The following is a 20,672-nucleotide window of genomic DNA, read 5'->3' on the forward strand; positions in this document are numbered from 1 at the left end:
AAAAAAAAAATACCCTTATGACCGGTTTTCTAGTCCACTGTCACACATTTGAAACTACTTCTGATTAGTAGCGATGACATAAACAATCTTCGGATTGTTTTTTTTTTACAGACGTTTCCAATTGATTCATGATACTAAATAATGAGTGCGTTTAAACCTGGAAAAAAACCCTGTCATCATCTCCAAAACAGATGTGGATATTACGAAACAGCCGAAATGGAAGTCATGAGGCTAATTCTGTGTTTGCGGGTGGGCGTCGGGTCCCCCTGCAGGCGGACGCGGGGTACAGCAGCGCACACGTAACCTGCATGTGTTTGTGTGTGTGTGTGGGGTGGAGGAGAGGAGAGGACTCAAACTCTGAGCAAGCGCCACATAGAAACGCCAGCGCAAGATCAGCAAGACCTTTTAATGTAGGTACGCTACATTTTCTTGCTGTGCTCTAGCATACATGTTTAACGGGCAGGAGGGTACAACTGTTTTCCTGGATTTCCGCGAGCTCTTCATGCAGATGGTCCTGTGCAAATGTAGCGCGTCATTAAAATGGCGCCAAAAGATTAAGTTGAGCAGCGGCAGACGCTGCCCTAAATCAATGTTTACGCGCGTTTGGCCTCTGTGGTCGTTTCTGTAAGCTCGTGGTGTGCTTTGCTGTGATATTTGGTAGTTACTTTCAATCGCGTAGCTGCTGGCCGTGCGCGCGCATGTGTATGTCCAAGCGTCATGTCGCAAGTTAGACGCGCGCGTCCTGGCCTGACTGTGCGGCTTATCTTATTTTCCCTAAAAGTTTTGGTGTTGAACCAGCAAACGGCATCAAACGCATGCCCGTGTTTTGTCGTTTAACGTATGTATGAATTTCAGTTATGGTTCACAGGGGTTGTAGAAAAATGTCCCCGTGCCACGGTCTGGGTTGGTCCGGATTCATCTCTACCATGATGGTGGGGAAATAACGATGGAAAATATTAAACTTTTTTTTATTTGTGTGTTGCGTTAGAAGTTGCATCTGCAGTGTGTATGTGCGATAACACTTTGTTTTCTGGTCGACGAATGTAGTGCCATAATGTTTTTGGTGCTAAAAGTTGTCGTTTAAATATACGAGAGTGCGGCGGAGGGTTTTGTTTAAACACTGAAATTGAGTTAAATTCTATGGGTGAAAAAAAAAATAGTTTTGTTGTCAATTTCGAAGTGGCATCGAAATGGACAGCTATGTGACGTCAAGGGGCGTGGTCTGTCAGTCGCGTCACATGGAGCATTTGCGCTGCGTGAGCTGCTGTTTACACGCAGTGATACCCGTTGTGTTTGGGCAGAATTATTGGTTTGTTTGTTTTTTGTAATGTTGTGTATTGAAATGTTTCTTTACTTTATGGTTTTAGTTAAACGCAATAAGTGTGGCAGATCGGTTTGGTTTGCTCTGCTTAGATACTAATAAAAACACGATTTAAGAAATACAAATTCGTGTGGATTATATTTCTGTTGGTCCTTAATATATATTAATATATCCTATATATTCGATATGTGATCAGAAGCGTTAAATAAAGCTTAAAAGTGCAGAGTTCATTAAAAAATTGACAATTATGAATTTAAGCATGTGTGCATTGCTCAGAAATGTGACAGTTTGCTATTTTGCAACACAACGGATTGGATAAAATCTAATTTTAATTGTGTATAATTGTACTGAATATTAATTGTATGTATATATGGCACGTATTTAGTATATAGAGCAAAATAACATGCTTAAAGGGGACGTTTGTACGTTTCGCGAACATTTCAGTCTGCCATTGGTCGGTTCAACGCATAGGCCCGCCCTCAAACCCACGGGATTGGTTGCAGCGTTGTTACGTTGCTTTTCTCAACCAAACATCAGCGGCTTACCAGCCCCACTTTTTGGAAGAATCGGCGTACGAATTACTTATAAATTGATCGCTCGAATATAATTATATAAAGTTTAACATATGTTAAGTATCTTAACATAGCCGTTAAGTTTAAGTAGGCTTGTAAAGTGTCTGTCAAGTTGTGGCTGGCTGCCTGAAAGCGCAGGATCAGTTTTCAAGAATGCTCTGCTAATGTTTGATCAACCTCTGCAGATTTCTGCATCACTTGAAGGCCACGGCAGCTGACGATGAAGCGAAGCCGTGCTCCGAGCACCAGCGAGGACTCGGATAATGGAAGTAAGTACACAGACGCTTTATTTTCTAGTACCAACTTGCCTCGAGTCACAGTGCCCTTCTGGTGATACTGAACTTGCATGTTCTTAAAGTGACTATGAAATGAAAATGGACAGTTCAAAATTTTGGACTATTGCAATGTTTATTCTAAATTATCCCTCCACATCATTATTTTTATTCACATGCCCTTGTAATCTTTAATCAAAAACAACATACTTTTTCTGATGCTGTGTGCAGAGGCTTTACAATAATCTGCCACTCCCGTGAGATGACAGTATTTGAAAAACTTTACACAGTAAAACTTATTTTTATTTTTCATTCTAGATGTCATTTCACTCACATGAAAAAAAACATTCCCAATTCCCGTTATGCTGCTTTTCATTTTCATCCTTTTAGTTACAGCGGCAAAGCAAGCCCTCTCCTTATGCAAAATTAAAACTGCCATATTCTTTTCAAACTAATATGACTGCTGTTGCTGCTAAAAGCATAAATTATCCCTCTTTGTCAGAATGTTCACCACAAGACATTACATGCATGTGTTTCTGTCTCTTTGAGGTAACTCCACGTCCTGGTCTCAGCACTCCAACTCCAAGCACAGGAAACAGAGTGGAAAAAGACCCTCAGAGGTACACAAAGATGGGAGCATTGTAGATATTTGTTACAATTTTTTTTTTTTTTTTTTTTTTTTTTTGCATATTCTGATGGTCTTTCTGTCGACTCCAGGTCTTCAGGACAGACCTGATTACTGCTATGAAGCTGCATGATTCATACCAGCTGAATCCAGAGGATTATTACGAGCTGGCCGATCCCTGGCGGCAGGAGTGGGAGAAAGGGGTTCAAGTCCCTGTTAGTCCCAACTCCATACCACAGTGTACAGTGCGGTACGAGGCGTTTTTACCTGTCACATTATTCTTATTTAATGGTAGCACTTGCTTCATTCCTCTTTTTCGCTTTTTTCTGTAGCACTGTAGCTGAGAAATGCCCCACTCCTCTGTTCATGAGGCCGAAAAAGCTGATTCGCTCATCTGAGTCATCGATGCTGGGGTACGTGGGTATTCAGACGCTGGCTGATGGCATGTGTCGTTATGACCTGAACGAGGAGGACGTGGCTTGGCTGCAGATCACCAACGAGGAGTTCAGCAAGATGGGTGAGTGTGGAGTTTTCGTTTTACCCGCTATACACTGTTGAAGCAAATGTTACATGATGCTAACTGATTTGCTTTTAGGCATGCAACTTCTGGATGAGCTGACGATGGAGAGGGTAATGGAGGAGTTTGAGCGCCGTTGCTATGACAACATGAGCCACGCCATGGAAACCGAGGAGGGGCTTGGCATCGAGTACGATGAGGACGTGGTGTGCGACGTCTGTCAGTCCCCTGACGGCGAGGACGGCAATGAAATGGTGTTCTGTGACAAGTGCAACATTTGTGTGCATCAGGTGTGTTTTTGTGTGTTTGTAAGTCTCTGAATGCATGTGTGAGAGCGTACGAATTATATCACAATGTACCTCCCCACAGGCGTGTTACGGTATACTGAAGGTTCCTGAGGGCAGCTGGCTTTGTCGTACCTGTGCGCTGGGCATCTTTCCCAAATGCCATCTGTGTCCTAAAAAAGGTGGGGCTATGAAACCCACTCGAAGTGGCACCAAGTGGGTCCACGTCAGCTGTGCCCTCTGGATACCAGAAGTAAGTATGCATGCACAAACTAAGACTTATAAAGTGATTTTGTTTAGAGTGGCGTGTAAGCTTTGTTGTGTGCTCTTCATCTGTAGGTAAGCATTGGAAACCCTGAGAAGATGGAGCCTATCACTAATGTGTCTCATATACCCAGCAACAGATGGGCTCTAATATGCTGCCTGTGTAAAGAGAAAACCGGAGCTTGTATTCAGGTACACAGCGCTGATATTTATCATTGTTTTATTATGCTATTTACACAGATATTTAAAAATCTCCAAAGTGCATCTTAAACTTGAATATTTTCTCTCAATTTCTTCTCAATTTACTCTGGAAAGTAAAATATATTATTAACTGATGGCATGAGCAATTTAAAGTTAAAGGTCTTTTTTTTTAATATAAGATGACACATGCAAAAAGAATAGTATTTCTGAAAAAGGTTTGAAATGACGAACATTCTCATAGGTTGAGATTATATCAGTATTCTTATAAAAGCTGTTTAAAATCTGAAAAAAAACGTCACATTTTCCCCATGTTTTGTGCTTTAATTCTGACATCCACTCTTTCTAAATCCCTCTAGTGTTCTGCCAAAAGTTGCCGTGTGGCGTTCCACGTGACTTGTGGTCTGCAGTGTGGGCTGAAGATGAACACAATTCTCACAGAGGCGGATGAAGTCAAGTTTAAGTCTTTTTGTCCCAAGCACTCGGGCATGGACTGGAATGAGGAAGAGGGAGATGATGACAGGCCAGTAAAGGTCCAGACCAGTGAAGAGAGAAGGAGAAATAGGGGAGTGGACATCTCATCCAACTCGCAGCCCAGACTTGCACAAAACCCAGAAGAGACCAGACTCAGCGAGCGCAAGCTTCGAGTCCAGCAGCTGGAGGACGAGTTCTATCGATTCGTAGCTGCCGATGAAGTTGCAGAACACCTGCAGTTACCCCTAGAAACTGTGGACTTCCTGTTCCAATACTGGAAATTGAAAAGAAAGGTGAATTTTAACCAGCCGCTCATCATGCCGAAGAAAGAAGAAGAGGACAGCCTTGCCCGGCGGGAACAGGAAGTGCTTTTGCGTAGACTCCGTCTGTTTACACATTTACGACAGGATCTAGAAAGGGTAGGTTTTTCAAAACCCTTCTGTAGCCACATTACCTCACATTGCCACTGTAATGAAAACAGCAGCCAATCACAGCTCAGGACTGTTAGACTTTTCTTCATGATTTCAAATAAACATTCAGTGAGTCGCGCACAGATCAGTGTGGGTTTTTATGGCTGAGGTTGAAGATGAGATTTGTCCAGACATTATTAATGGTTCATTTTATTTCATTTCAGTGTTGTGTGAAAAAGGTTTTCATTTAGTGTCATCACTAACATTTGTCATATTTTCTGTGTTGCTTTGTCACGTCAGAGTCATTACAACACCTGTATCTTTACCATTAGACCATGAAATATGTTGCTAGGCCAACCCCAAAATAGAAAATACACACCCCTTTTTAAAAAAAAGCAAAGATGTCAGAAGTGAAGGGATGTTATTTTATGGTAATAATAATGGGTAACCTGAGCACTTTTCCTACTGCAGACAGAACGTTTTAGACAAATGGATGGATGGCATTTTTCAGAGTAGTTAAGACTCTAGATTATTATGTGCTGTATTGCCGCTGCTGATAAGAGCATGTGTTCCATGTTTGGAAACTGACTCTACCCTTAAAAGATTAGTTTACCCAAGAACGAAAATGATTATTTATTAATAATCGTGACGTGGTTTTAAACCTGTTCATCTTTAGCACATAAATTAAGATATTTTTTAATATTTCCATATGTTCTAATGGTTTAAACCAAGTCGATTGATTTAAATGATGAAACTGATTTATGCAGGCCTTTGTTTATATATTAACATTGTACGTGCATAGACCAAATCAAATATGGTGAACAAAAGCTCAGTTGTGCTTGCTTGTAATGCAAGATCAAGCCACGTTGGTTTTTCATTGTCAAGAAGGATTAGAAAGTATTAGGAGCAAGGTGAACGAATGTCCAGGATTGTTGGCAGAATTTTTTGGTTTGTTTGTTTATTTAGTGTGCCTCACCTACATATATGTGTGTTCAGGTGCGTAATTTGACGTACATGGTCAGCCGTCGGGAGAGAATTAAACGAACTTTGTGCCGAGTGCAGGAGCAGATCTTTCATCACCATGTCAGGCTGCTTGAGCAGGGACGCGTCGCTGGTTAGTATGACACTGCACTCGCTTGATGAATATTTAATTCGTCTAGTCTGTTTTTCACTTTTTTTTTTTAACTGCTGCATTCTGTCCTGCTCAGGTATATCTTCTACTAGACGTTTAGAGGAGGCTATGTTTTACTTTCGGACGCCACCTCCTGTACCTACATTCCCTCAGCCTCTGAAGGGTCACTGCGGTCAGAACAGCGCCCTGGGCACTACTGTTCAAAATCACGAAAAAGGGAGTAACTCTTATAGAGTCTCAAAGCATATCGAAGCAGACAAGCCTACAAAGATGGCCAGACTGGAAAGCCTAGTCATGGACAGCGTGCCCAGTTCTGGGGTCGTCGATTCGAGCTCTGGAGCTTGTAAGACGGCGGCATCAGCTACAGCGAAGCGATCGGAGAGAGGGCTGAGGGGAGGAGAGTCCCACAGAAGAGATGAGGAAAGCGAGCGCCCCCTGGAGGACAGGAGGAGGAGGAGCAAGCTGTGGGAACAGGTGTCTATAAAAGATAAACTGAGACACTCGAAGTCTGTGGAGGACACGGTGAAGAACGAGACTGAGCATGACAACATGGATGACAGATTACTGCTGTCTCACAGCAGAACTACTGCTGGTTCTGGTGTCTCCGCCTCAAACACATATAACGGATCGCTGAGGAAGACAAACGCAAGCCAACATCAGGGAAAAATAGTGCCAAATGGGCGGCATCTGAAAAACTGGGGCAGTTTCAGAATCCCTAAACGGAGTGAGAGAACATCAACAGGGAAAGATGGACAGGATGGAAATGACATGGCAGACCAAAATTCTTCCTTAACTTTTAATACAAGTCCCGCCTCCTCCCCACAAATTAGGACCCGGTTGCGGACAGGAAGTGAGAACCGAAACCAAGTGGAAGAGTCTGATCTTAGCCAATCAGAACAGGGCAAGAGGTGTCACGCCCAAAGACTTCGAAGCCCCATGACTAGACGTTACGGTTCGGATTTGATCCAGCGCGGAGTCCTTGCATCATGAAATGTGTCCAAAAAATATATTTCTCATTTTCATTTTGCTCTACAGTGAAAGGTGAACATATTTATTTTTCTATTCTGTAATTTTCTGCTGTTGCTGAAATTATTTTTTGAGCGTACTTTAAAAACATACATGGGAGAGGTTTCGAGAGACCAAGCAATTGGCTGATGAAGAGGGAAAAATATGAAACTTTAAAGATCAGGTGAAGAAAAAAAAAAACAAAAAAAACTGGCACAATTTGTAGATGTTATGAGCACTTACCAGCGTGAAACCAAGCCAGTACAGCCCAGCTGTCTTAAGTCCCACAGAATTACTGCACTTAACTGAGCACTTCAAAATATCTGACCACAGCAGTCTAACCAGTGTCCAAAACTTAGAAAAGACTTTTAAATAGATTTTTCAGTATTCTGCTAACTTCAAAGGCCATCATGTTGTGTGTATGTGACGTGTGCCATACTTACATTGTGGCACCCTTTTCTTCTCAGGTAAAATCTGCTTATATTTGTACTTAATTTATAGCGTCATGTCTTGTTTTTCTTTCAAACAAACTGAGTGTGTAACAGGTCAATGCCTTATATGTACTCTCTTCTGTCTCGAAGTTATTCCTTTCCAGAAAAATAACTCTTTCACTTAACCATATTCTTCAGCAATAGATGGACTCTGTAGATCCAAGACAGACAATTCCACACTCAGTAGGATGAAATGACGACACATACGATGCACGCCATTCGCAGCTCTGTTCAGGAAGGCTTTTAACAATCATTTACTTCCAGTATCCATTACTTTTGAACTTTTGCACTTGATATTAAACAATAACACAAGACACTATCATTGGTCTAATAAAGACACTATTGCGTTGAAAGGACTGATCTTCTTGACATGGTTGCCTTGGAGTAGTACTCAAGTATGTGTTTCTTGCATCTTTTCTTTATAGCTGTAAATGTCTTTTCTCATGCAAAATGTGAGTTGATCTCCTAGAGAAAAAGTTTATCTTGTGCCTGAGTGTTTTTGTTGAGATGTTGCACTAGAACATTAGCCAGAGAGCTTGGTATAACCGTGTTCACAAAAAAAAAAATGTTTCTACATGTTTATATAATCAAGCGCTGCTGTATTTTTCTTCTTTCTTTTATTCTTATGCAATACTTTAGTTTTGTTGCAGATTGTGAATAAATTTTCTTGAGGTTACTTCTGAAGATGTCGGGATTGCTTGAGAGGAAAAGTTTTCTGCATTGCTTTAAACGCCCAAGACTCCTTTGACTCCTACAATTAAACCATGTTTGGAAATCAGAGTTATTACAAAAAGCAGTTTAGTTCCCATTTTATGCTGTCATTGTAATGATTCTGTTTGTATACTGTATGTGAATTACAGTGGAGTCAACAATGAAGGAATTGTATTGTCAATAGTACAATTAGATTCTACATCTTATCTGGACCTACATTAAGGGTTTGGGATTAACAACATTTTTCTATTGTAATATATCTTAAAATCTAATTTATTACTATGATACAAAGCTGAATTTTCAACATTGTTTCTTGTTATTGCTTAAGTGTCACGTGATCCTTTATTCTAATATGCTGATTTATTATCAGTGTCGAAACTGTTGTGCTGCTTAATATTTTTTTGGAAACTGACCTTTTTTCAGGATTCTTTGAGGAATAAAAAGTTAAAAGAAGCGCATTTATTTAAAATATATTTTCTAACAATATACACTACTGGAGTAATAGCTGATGGAAATTCAGCTTTGCACCGCAGAAATAAATTATATTTTAAAGAATATAAAAATACAACCATTATTTTATATTTTAATAACGTTTTTGCAAGATTCCCGTTTTTCAGTATTTTTGATTAAATAGATGGAGCCTTTATGAGCATAAGAGACTAATTTAAAAACTTTACAAGTCTTACTAGTCCCAAACTCTTAAATATATGTGTGTGTGTGTGTGTGTGTATATGTATTCAGCTGCAAATTTAAAAGATTTACTGACCGAGTTTAATTCACCGGCAAACTCAGTGAGATTCTCTGTTCATTGAGTTTGCCGTGAAAATGAAATCTTTTCTTCTGCCTCTTTAAAAAGCTTTAGTTAATGAACTGGACATTGTGGTTGTTTCATGCAGGAAATGCAGATCTAAAGATCGGACCCGTACCCGCACCCGTAATTAACACCAGATCACAATGTAACATCTCAGACTGTATCACAACTCAGCAACAGCATTTTAGACTAGACTTTGTTAGCAAGGCCATAGGTTGGAGTCCCGGGGACTGTATAAACAAAATCTATACTTTAATGGATCAACATCTGGCTAATGCATAAATGTAAAATATATACAGAGTATATTGTTTGAACAATCTTCTGACAGACCTCAGTATTAAGAGTGCAAATGTCATAACGATATATAGTTAAATTAGTTAAATTGACGGACATCATTAACATCTCTAACTGAATTCTGGCTCCCACCAATTCTATTTTTAAGAAAAACAGTTTTCAGCTCAAGGCAATAAAATATGTTTTAACCTATATTTCATCACCAAATCCAGTGCTAAAAATAAAACTAATCATTTCAAGTGAGAGGACACTTGTCTGAAGTGTTCCTCAGGTTCTTCAATATCATATACAGGTTTTTTTTTTAAAGGGGACTTTTATCAAAGTTCCATAAAATCCCAAACAGACAGCGAATGTTCAGTTAATGTTGGGTGTTCAGATATGACCGGGCCTCTTCCACTACTTCTTTGTTCATGTTGGTATGCTAGTATCTTCGCACGTGTGAGTCCAGACAATGTCAGCTATGTGTTATCTACTGAAGGCATGTCATGTATCGTCACAATAGTTGATCCGCTGTTGGTGCTGAAATGCTCCCCATTACTCCGATCCATGTTTGGCAGGTCGACCCGAGGAATGCGGTACCCGTTCTCTGAGGATGCATTGGACTGCACAAAGCTTCCAGAGCCTGAGCTGGCTCCCACGTTGCTCATGGCCAGGTTTGTGTTTGTGGTAGTTGAGGACACCTTCTTTCGAGGTTTGCTGGAGCCTCCGGCCAGCATCCTGTTCGCATGAGTTCTCCTGTCAGATAAATAATGGTAAAAATGGATTGCTTAATATGTTTTAAAAAGAAACATCTTTGGAAGCATATCGATTAAAGGGTGATTGAAAAATGTTTTATATTATCATTGGTGCATCACAAGCTGTTAGGTAGATAAGATCCTTAGTTGCAAAGTTGCAAAGACTAAAGCCGCAAAACCAAAGAGATATTCTTTATTACAGTTATGACTTGTCCACACCACCCTAAATCATCTCATTTAAACACACCCCCACTTTTTAAAGTCACAGAGTGGGTTAATTTTAATAACACTGGCCAAATGTTTACGCAAAGAAAGATGGCGGAACTATTATTCTCACTCTAGTGTTGACGCCGGCACCATGTTCTGGAGACGGTGTGTTGCATTGTGAAAGTAAAACTACATTGTTTGTGCTTCCAAAAGAGGACACAACTAGACACCAGTGGTTGAGGTTGTTAAATTGAACACTGATCCAGAACAGTTCAGCAACAATTTTTGAGTGTGAGCAGCGCATTTATGGAGGACTGATTCCTAAAACCTGGATGGCAGCCTATGAGGGCTGTACAGAGAGACTATGAAGTGAGCCAATTCTAATTCTGCAAGGACAGTCTGGTACTTCTGACTCACAACCTTTAAGTAAGTTTTGTTTTCTTAATAAAAAAAGAAAGCTGCTACTTAATATTCAAACACGTTAGAGGTATTCAGCCAATCACAAGAAATCTGGCCAATTTAATAATTCATTTAATAACAGAAAAAAATGCATAAAAAAATGCATAATTGAAATTGTAGCTTTTAAAACAATATTGTTTATAGTGTTTTATTTTTAGTTTATTTAAACAAATAGTGTAATACTAAAAAACATTATGTATGACTTAATAAATTAGAATATAAATACAATCAGAAATTACTAGTAAATTCCACAAATATTCACAATGAAATGACAAGTAACATGGAATTATACATTAAACGACTAAAACATAACCCTGTCAATTTTTACAGTATAGTATTTTAATATTGGCCATTTGTTTATTTACTGGCTATAACAAAGAAGAAAATATCTGCCCATTAATATTGGTTTTTAATACTGGTGCTTCCTTTAAATGATAAACAACACAAATCAACTCAGCTCTCGTAATGAAACAGCTATGAAGTCTTTTAAAATGTGTTCCTTTTAGCCCTGAGAACATTTTTAAGTGTTCTTGTCCTCTAATACATTTGAAGAATGTAGTGTGAGCCTGGTTCAAACGAATAGATCTTTATCTATTTTTAGGCCTCATTAAAAGGTCGGTCTAAAATTGTCCAACTATTGTGAGGAGACAGACATGGTATTCACCTCATGGTATGTAACTCATTCATTATGTTTCACATCAAAATGTTGCCATACCTGTTGTATGTCTTGAGGACTATCAGCAAAAATGTGAGAATGATGATTATACCAATGACGATTACAGCTATCATGGCTCCTGAGCCTGTGAACACGACAAATAGGGAATGTTTTATTAGACATATTAGGGGTAGAGACAACCATACATTCTCTTTTGATTGTTCAAAGAAAGTATAATAATGTACAAAGCCAAAACTGTAAGCAAAATTCTGTATGAAGAAAACTGAACATAATGCAACATGACATTTATACAGACACATTTTACGTTAATTTGATCACAAAATGTGGAAAACAATAGCAAAACATGCCATACAAAATTGAATGTGAATTATTTATAATATGCTGTAGAACAAGTTCCAGAAAGTAAGGTGAAGTAAAGCTCATGTTTCTTGTTTTCTAACTCTCACACAGTGTCAGCTTGAGACTGTCTACACTGGAGAAGTCACAATGAGCTTTCAGAAACCATTTGTCCACCGAATCGAGTGGGTATCCAGTGTAGACAGATTCACTGATTAGTATGTTGACTTGCGGTGTCACAGTTAGTACAGATCTGAAACGTACTCTGCGTGAGGATTTGTTCTCTAGACTTGGTGACGACTGTGGTGTTCTGTGTGGACTGGGTCACCGATGCTGTGGCGGCTCTTTGCATCTTTAGATTTGTCCTAAAAAACGAGGAAAAAAACGAGGAAAAAAATACCATGTTAGTTTACAGATTTTAAATAGATAGTTTACGCCAAAATTAAAATCCTGTCATGAATTACTCACCTTCAAGTCGCTCAAAACCCTTAAGACCTTCGTTCATCTTTAGAACAAAAATTAAGATATTTTTGATGAAATCCAAGAGTTTTCCGCTTTCCTGGTTTTATTTTGGACAGTATCACAACATAAAATTATGGTCAGAGAGCTTTCGGATTTCATCAAAAAATATTTTCATTTGTATTCTGATGGTGAAGGTGAACAAAGGTCTTACGGGTTAGGTATGACATAAAGGTGACTAATTAATGACTAATTAATTTTCATTTTGGGGTAAAGAATATCAACAATTTAAAATTCATAAAGTACTGACTTAATATTGTTTTACTCAACAACGTTTCATGTTTTCTGCCTTTTGTGCTGTGCCTTCAGCTCTAATGATTTTGAAAAAAAAATAGTTTGAGATGTTAATTAAGCCTGTTTTAATTAATTAAGGCTGTTTTGGGGAATTTAACCACATTGAATACACAATTTATTGTTTACAGATCTACTGATTAGTTTAGAGATCCAATTGTGTATTGTAATCTCAAAATGGTTGTATTGTTTTATGGCTTTCGAGCTGTTCTGCTAACTCCACATGGTTTATCTGGTACCAATTTAAAAAATTTGATTTCATGTTAGGCCCCTATTTATGTACTTAGTTACTTGTCAGAGTGATTATGTGTTTAAGTCAATCTGTTAATGAAAAACTGAGGGGAGTATATAATTTTCCCATATATCTGTCAGCAATAAATCTCACGCCGCCCATCAACTTCCCCTTTTTAAGCACTTATCTGTCATAATTTCAGCACAGTCAAAACACAGCACTGTCCAGTATGTTTCTGGGGATGAATTAGAGACATGGTTCAAACCAGAAGGAATTTTATTTACTTCTGGGTTTTGTACTCGGTGAACTCTTAGCCATGGTGCATCACTGATGTACTGAACATGTGAACAATGCAGCTTCAAATTTATACAGCTGCTGTTGCTTTTAGATTTAATTGACTGTGGAGTATCCTCAACGATACAATCAGAACTGCTTCAAAACAAAATGGCACTGGCTATAAAAAGCTTAACAACCCATGCAGCACTCACATGAATTCATCCATTTTTCTTCCAAATCGCTCAACCAAATGCATTCATACAGTGTAAGTCCTGCAGACTCTCTCACTCCTACCTGCTGACAGTTTTTTAAGCACGGGTGAAGTCTATTCTTCGCCTGCTGATTATATTCAAATAGACTGGCAACTACAAAACATGCAAAGCCCTCAGTTTCATAACAGCTATTACACATTCTGACAGCGTGGGCTTCACAGCAGCAGAAGACCAGAAGAACAAGGTCTTCTCAGTATGAAAGAGCAAAGATGTGAAAAATATGTTCACCAGTTGTCTAATATTGTGAAACAGGGTCACATTTTATATTAGGTGGCCTTAACTACAATGTATTTGAATTAAAAAATGAATACATCGTACTTATTGTGTTCATATTGTATTGCAAAAAATTTCTAGAGCCATTGAGGTGGGATATGGGTAGGCTTAGGGACAGGTTTGGTGGTATGGGTAAGTTTAAAGGTGTAAGGGATGGGTTAATTTTAAATGTAAGTAGAAAAATGTATTACACATACTTACATATAGGTATTTTTGAAAATACAAGTACAAAGCAAAAACATGTACGTACACAATAAGTGCAATGTACCTTATTATTAATTTAAATATAAGTACATATTTGTTAAGGCCGCCTAATATAAAGTGGGACCTGAAACTGTGATGGATTTTGGAGTGAATTACAGCCAAAAATATTGAGCTCATTTAGATTTATCAATATCAGATCTTTGATATTTAATTATTTATTTGTATTTCTTCTAGTTTTTCAATTACCGTAAATTATGGACTATAAGCCTATTTTTTTCATAGGTTTTGATCCATGCGGCTCATACAAAGGTGCGGCTATTCTGCAGATTTTTTCCACCGCTAGGGGCGCTCTAATCGGAATTAAAATCAAAACTAAGACAAAATAAATGCAAAGAAGAATAAGCTAGTTCGTCTTTAGCAGATATAAGTCGGTAGAAGCGGATAGAAGGACGACAAATTACCAATCCTGTCAAACTCTATCTTTTCAAATCCTCACCCCTTCATCATGGAACCCACATGAAGAAGTTCGAAGACGACTTCGTGGGTTTCAGCGAAGATGGTTAAGGTGACGTGATTACACGCACAGGACAAATGAAGATAAATACTGTAAATACCGGTTATTTTCTCTTGGTTCTGTCCCGTTTTAATCAGCAAAGTTGCTGCCGTGTTAAAATAAAGGTTAGGAAAGGATCTATTTAGGTACATACGTGTACATTTACAATTCAAAATCGTTCTGTTCCTGTAGTAAATATCTAATCTAAAAACATACATATCTGTGGCTTGCAAAACTTTTTTAAATAGAGCGGATGTGGCTTGTTTATTTTTTTCTTTTTATTTTTTAAAAATAGAGCGGATGCGGTTTATATGCAGGTGCGCTTTATAGTCCAGAATTTACGGTAGATTAATGATTTTAAAGAGTTAATTATTTTTTGGCTTCAGTCAGAAATGTAATATTGGAAATTCTTAAGACATTTCTTTGTGCCTGTAACAATCCATGAGCAGGTGCTTTTTAATTATCAACAGATGTCCATCTATTATTTATCACCTCAAAGAAGCGGAAGTAAACTGAATTATCTAGATCTGAAACAAAAATAGAAAACTTACTTTAGACAAAATTAATAAGACCCTAATAATCTGCATTTATTAATACAGTCGCCAAGCTCATCTTTGTTATTTTCAATACGACTTCATAGAACAGCCTTTTCTGTTCCAAACAGGCCATAATGTTCAAGGCTGGCTCTTACGAGTTTTTCTGACAGAAGCAATCAGAGCTGATGGAAAGAAAAATACAGCGCCTGTACTGCCGAAGAACAGCAAATAGTTGTAAATTCTGTTGCCTGAGCTACAAGGTGAATCACTGGACATCAGTATGGAGCTCAGTTTCACACCACCATAAAACAGACCATAATACACTCTGAGGTTTCAAGTGTCAGCCTGTGCCACTTGATTTAATTTACAGCCACTTTAAACACACAGATGAACAGAGCAGCTGGGACAGAGCGAGACAAACCTCGCCAGAGCCACATTTCAGCTAAATTCCAATCTGGAGTTTAAATATTGGCTAAAAATCTTTTCATATATATATTAATTCACTTAAAAAATAGCTTATTCTTGAATTTAAATAGAAAGAAAAAGTGAAAGAAAAGCCACAATATGAAAAAGCTTGTGTTAAGTATTGGTGTATAAAAGTTTAAATAACTAAATTCTAAAATAAACTTATATTCATCAAAGAAGTGCTTGGCCCTTAATAATATAAACATCACATTGCACAACATATAATTGACAACATCGGCCTGGAAAATGATAGATTTATCAATATCAGATCTTTGATATTTAATTATTCATTTGCATTTCTTCTACTTTTTCATTTAGATTAATGATTTTAAAGAATGTTAATATAATTATTTTTTGGCTTCAGTCAGAAATTTAATACTGGAAATTCTTAAGACATTTTTTTGTGCCTGTAACAATCCACGAGCATATATCTATATTTATATATCTCTACATATATAAATACCTTTTTATAAATTATGTCATTTCTGCTTTAGAAAAAAAAAAAAAAAAAAAAAAAACTATGGAGAAAGTTTCACTCGTTGTGATCTTTCACCCTTTCTCAATCTCTCTATCTTCCCTTGAAGTGCTTATTAATCACTGTTGCCAGCAAAATGAAGGTGTGGTCATAACCTGTTGCAAAACGTCTATCAGGTTTCTACTTCATCCACTTCTAACAAATGGCTTTTATACATTTATTCATTCAATCGGTCATTTTAATAAGGTGCCGCGATAGCTTCTGACCGAAACTTAATCATCCGTCCCTAACGTAATGTAAATCCACCATTCTATTTTTAACTAAATTAGATAATCCGTAGGTCAAATTCATAAACGTATGTGTGTCACTGCCATTCTACTTGGTGAAAAAATCAATTGCACACACAACAGAATATAAATTTGATCGATTTGGCATAAGATCGTGGGTCAATATTTAACCAGTAAAAGCAATTATTAGATCACAGGTGTGCTCACGTATGTCTGGCCTCAGGTGAACGTCACAGCCTTTCTATACACAGCAGATCAGTCCTCAGTTCCCCTGTCTCAAACAATGGCCCATTCATCATGTTTTGTTACAGGTATGTGTCCGTCTGAGGCCGGATTTTTAATCAACGTTTCTCCCACTTCTTACACACTCACTAAAAATAAAAACAACTTCAAAATACACCATCGAACTAAAAGAAATCGGGCCTGACCGTTTACAGGATCCTTCTGCATTGCTGCTGAATGCCAGAACACAATAAACATTCACTGCCCTGCCAGAGCTTTGTGTGCGGTGTCAGTCTAAAACGACATCAAAAGCAAGTGAAAAGGAAAGTTAAAGTTATTCAGATTCTCAGAGGATGCACAAAGCAGAACATCCTCTTGGGTCCTCTCAGGTAAGGGGAAAACAGTTCTGCGATAGTTCCTACCAGGAACTTATTGGTTCAGTATCTTCATCACATGATTAGTCAGAATCACGAAGGAAGCGGTAGAAAACATAAAGGCTTGACATCAAATATTATAAATCATAACGTCAAATACCGCTTATTGTTTCTCATAGTATCGTGATCTCAGGTGCATCATGTGGTCACTTCATTTACAAATTTGGAAAAACTCAAAGATATGATTCAATTACGACTAAATCCACCAGAATATGTTACATAACAACAACAACATTATTATTTCTTGAGGTGATATATAAATTTCACCTCGAGATATGAAATGCAAACGTTAACTTTTTTTTACAGAGTTTGTTTACTTTAGGTAAATGCACTTAAATCAAAACAACAGCAGAAGAATTAGAAACTATTTTAATTGCTAGTAAATTTCACGAATATTTTCAAAGTAACTGCAAATAGCGTTGATGAATTTTGAAGAAGCAAGACTGAAATAGTATTTTATTGTAAAATAAATGATACCGTTTTCTTTACAACTTAGAAAAATCCTTTTTTACTGTGTGGTTTGCACCTGTTTGGCTGTTTGAGACCGTGAGTTGAATAATAGCTAATTCTTATTACTACACAGTCTGTCCATTTAAATATCACCTGGAGGCATGCATCCAGGGACCCTCAGGGGTCTTTAGATGACTCGTGACAAATCGCACACAAAATTGAAGGTGCAAAGTGATAAAGTGTAAAGTTTGGTTGCATATTGGCTTACCTGTATGATCAGTTCCCCGTCGTGGAGTTCTCTCTCCACAGTATCAATTCCTCCACTCCCCCTCCTTCAGTCGACTGAAGTGAGCATAGTCCACGCGCTCCTTCCCTCACGCACGCTGCCGCTAACAGAGCCGAGACAGAAAAACACAACGGAAACCTGTATGAAACCAGTCTGAAGAGGTGAAACGACCGAATGTCCACTTTAGGCGTGATTATGAACTGAAGAAGTCGAAAAGCGAGGGATGGTTTCAGCCTTTGGCAGAGAGGAAGACACGACGTGCCATATTAGAGCTCTCCGGACTGAAAGCGCTAGCTGGTTTTTCAGGTCTGGCCTGGCCCCCAAGGCGTGCCACATTCATAACACACTTCACACACTCCGCTCCTGGCCAGTACTCACCTTTAATTAAACACACACACTCGTTGACTTTCTCTGAGCGGCAGAATGTAGAAAATCATTACAAGATTAGCGCTCGTGCTGTACACATGCAAATCAAGGGCCACAAAGAGAGCTGATGTGGTTTACAGATAATGTCATATCAGCCACATTTAAATATTAAATCAGATTCCCTTCAAAAACATCCTTAACGCACACTCAGAGTGTGTGTAGAACATCAGAGTTGTAACCCATTCCAATCGAATTATTATTACGGTAATTATTAAACAATTCATCCTAATTCTGAGATGAAGTTATTAGACAAAATGGTATTGTGTAATTCATTATTTATTTCAATTTAAGAATAATTTACATACTAGAACAGAATAATTAAGATGAGTCATACCTTGGTGTTTTCTTCAACTCTTTATTTTCAAAAGCAGGTTCCTTCAGAAAAGGGTATGTTTCATCCCTCCTCCCTGACACACACACACACACACACACACACACACACACACACACACACACACACACACACATCTATTTTGTAACAGAATGTGTCAATAAAAGAAAGGGGACATTTGTTCTTTTTTAAGGGATTCCTTCCTTTAAGGGATCTCATGATAGAGTTTCACTCATGGGTTTTCCAGTCAAGCAGCCAGTGCAATAGGCTATGCCTCAGCGGGAATCAAGTTACCTGTAAACTTTAAAGAGCAAAAGTGTTTTCTTTCTTACCTTCTTTCTTTTTTTTTTAGATCTATTTATTTATTTTCTTTTGCGAGACAGACTTTCTGCTTTAGATATGCTAGAAATAACAGCTATTACCGTACTTTTTCTTCACTTTTTGCCTTGTTTGTGAGTTGGTCTCTGATACAAGCTCGTGCCAGAGGGAAATTTAGTGTGTTTGGCAGTTTGCACACTTTTTTTTCAGATGGCATCATTATATAACAAGTACGCGTTTAAAGGTCCTGCTCAGCTTTCACAAACAATCGGAGGAGAGTGGAGACTTACGGAAGGGACTCTATTGTCCTCGGCCTCAATCTAGTTCAAACAAAACTGATCCATAATGGTCACTGCTGCCAGTCTTACATCATCTGGTTTGATTGATTAATTGGAATTTTACAAAGATCATGGGATGGGCTGTTCCTCATTTTGCGAAATAAACAAACAAGTCTGAGAGAATGTTATGCAAGTCTGCAGAAATGTTACCTTTTTTTTTTCCTAACTAAAACATTCGAATGTACCAACGTTTATGATGCAATCTGTCGAGATCGTGTGGTCTCGCGATACAAACTGTAATTTGATGCCACTATCAGACCTCTGTACGATATACGATCAATAATGGAAAATAAATCCCATAAAGTATTTTGTGAAACATCAAATGTTGGTCGTTTTAATTATAGGGTTGCTGTATTAATTAATCTAGCGGTGAACCCTACGTCTACTTTAAATAAAAGCGGCACTATGCGACTTTCTGCCGCGGAAGAACATTCTAACCGGAGCTACATGGCGATTCACGCAGGTATGTGTTCCTACACCGAAGAGATTACAATAGTTCGAATATACGCACCCTAAAAGTGTACCGCAGTGATTCGGGATAAGACAAAAAGTGTAGTTTAAAGATGAATTCGTTATGTACTCGCTCATTATATATACATCGTGCGATTTTTAAACACAGAAAAAATTACGTAGCGCCGCCAGCTGTGACTCAGAGGCGAAGTTTGGACCTTCACACTTACCTACGCCTAGTTATTTATTTATTGTGGCAATTTGCAGATCGTGTTAAAAGTTGTTGGTCTACATAAATAGCTAAATAAATAGCTATAGGCATGTTTACCTCGTGTAACGATCGTGGCGATTTCTGATTGGTCACTCACGATTGTTATAAGATGCCAAACTTTTCTTAGGTTTTGTTAGGCAGCCGAAAAACGTGCAGCGTGTCTCGGCTCCAGCTTTTAAAACAAAACAAAACACTAACATTTTTGGGACATATTTGTCATATATACTGTTATAAAACAGTTTACACAATGCTTGTCCGTTATTGACGCCTTACCACAAAATGTTTGCAATTAAAATCGCGTGAGCTTTGCTGTCTTTGACTTTCATGGGTTCGTTTTAGAGATTGGCAACATATAGTTAAGGCCTCTGATCATACCTTTATTACTACATTGTTATAAATTCCTGTTGAATACTAGTAAAAAAGTGTTTTAGTAAAAAAAAAATATATATATATATTTTTACTATTCTCACCCTGAAGTACCTTCAGTAGACATCCAAGCTTGAAGCAATAATTAATCATTCAGTCAATTAACTTAACCCAATCTTCAAAATATCTTGCATAGACTATCTGCTTTACACGTACACAAGATAAGAGCTGTTTCCATTGGTCATCAGCAAACACATGGCGGGCGCAGGCACACACTGCACTGCAATCAGTCACCCATCTCAGGGCATTACACATCCGGCCCGAAGATTACACTGTTTACATAGTTTAAGCTGCTTTCGTTTGTCCATATATCACACTGTGGCTACCTTTTTTTGTCCCTCAAAGAGAGGCTGCAAAAACAAGGCATTGCATAGCCTACAACACAGAGGCCCTAAGAGTTTGGTCTCTTAAAATGGCATGATTAACTTTGCTGTGGATAACAAAATAAAAGTAAATAACCGAAGGATTAAATACTTTTTATTTTTTCAACATTTCACGTAGGATATAGATAACATCGCCTATTTGCTGATACCTGATGCTCAAT

The 20,672-nt window shown here is 38.1% G+C and overlaps 2 protein-coding genes across 5 annotated transcripts; one reads left to right on the forward strand and one right to left on the reverse strand.

The window, feature by feature from the left end:
- The first annotated feature begins 255 nt into the window (after positions 1-255).
- On the forward strand, positions 256-8,640 carry jade1 (jade family PHD finger 1). Of its 3 annotated transcripts, none has more exons than XM_043262823.1 (11): positions 256-410; positions 2,079-2,162; positions 2,715-2,785; positions 2,883-3,040; positions 3,123-3,307; positions 3,386-3,597; positions 3,677-3,844; positions 3,931-4,047; positions 4,413-4,946; positions 5,934-6,051; positions 6,146-8,640. In XM_043262823.1, the coding sequence occupies exons 2-11, from the start codon at positions 2,114-2,116 to the stop codon at positions 7,057-7,059; spliced, it is 2,526 nt and encodes an 841-aa protein (XP_043118758.1). In that variant the 5' UTR covers positions 256-410; positions 2,079-2,113; the 3' UTR covers positions 7,060-8,640. The 3 variants fall into 3 exon arrangements, with proteins under 3 accessions (XP_043118758.1, XP_043118759.1, XP_043118760.1); XM_043262824.1 differs by having other exon boundaries at positions 278-414; XM_043262825.1 differs by lacking the exon at positions 256-410 and adding an exon at positions 540-1,309.
- Positions 8,641-9,315: 675 nt separating this feature from the next.
- Positions 9,316-17,903, reverse strand: LOC122361814 (non-compact myelin associated protein). Of its 2 annotated transcripts, XM_043262827.1 has the most exons (5): positions 17,551-17,903; positions 16,605-16,692; positions 12,058-12,158; positions 11,497-11,581; positions 9,316-10,116 (listed from the first exon to the last, which is right to left on the reverse strand). In XM_043262827.1, the coding sequence occupies exons 3-5, from the start codon at positions 12,143-12,145 to the stop codon at positions 9,840-9,842; spliced, it is 450 nt and encodes a 149-aa protein (XP_043118762.1). In that variant the 5' UTR covers positions 12,146-12,158; positions 16,605-16,692; positions 17,551-17,903; the 3' UTR covers positions 9,316-9,839. The 2 variants fall into 2 exon arrangements, with proteins under 2 accessions (XP_043118762.1, XP_043118761.1); XM_043262826.1 differs by lacking the exon at positions 16,605-16,692 and having other exon boundaries at positions 17,551-17,895.
- Between the last annotated feature and the right edge of the window lie 2,769 nt (positions 17,904-20,672).

Source organism: Puntigrus tetrazona, chromosome 17 (assembly GCF_018831695.1).
Source record: "Puntigrus tetrazona isolate hp1 chromosome 17, ASM1883169v1, whole genome shotgun sequence".
Taxonomy (NCBI): Eukaryota; Metazoa; Chordata; class Actinopteri; order Cypriniformes; family Cyprinidae; genus Puntigrus; species Puntigrus tetrazona.

Bases quoted from the DNA above. Each gene is read 5' to 3' on its own strand.
- jade1 (XM_043262823.1), top strand. From the start codon at position 2,114: ATGAAGCGAAGCCGTGCTCCGAGCACCAGCGAGGACTCGGATAATGGA. The intron at 3,598-3,676 runs GTGTGTTTTTGT...ACCTCCCCACAG, and splicing joins GCAACATTTGTGTGCATCAG to GCGTGTTACGGTATACTGAA. The intron at 3,845-3,930 runs GTAAGTATGCAT...CTTCATCTGTAG, and splicing joins GTGCCCTCTGGATACCAGAA to GTAAGCATTGGAAACCCTGA.
- LOC122361814 (XM_043262827.1), bottom strand. From the start codon at position 12,145: ATGCAAAGAGCCGCCACAGCATCGGTGACCCAGTCCACACAGAACACC. The intron at 11,582-12,057 runs GTACGTTTCAGA...TCGTGTTCACAG, and splicing joins AGAACAAATCCTCACGCAGA to GCTCAGGAGCCATGATAGCT. The intron at 10,117-11,496 runs GTATGGCAACAT...TTTATCTGACAG, and splicing joins GTCCTCAAGACATACAACAG to GAGAACTCATGCGAACAGGA.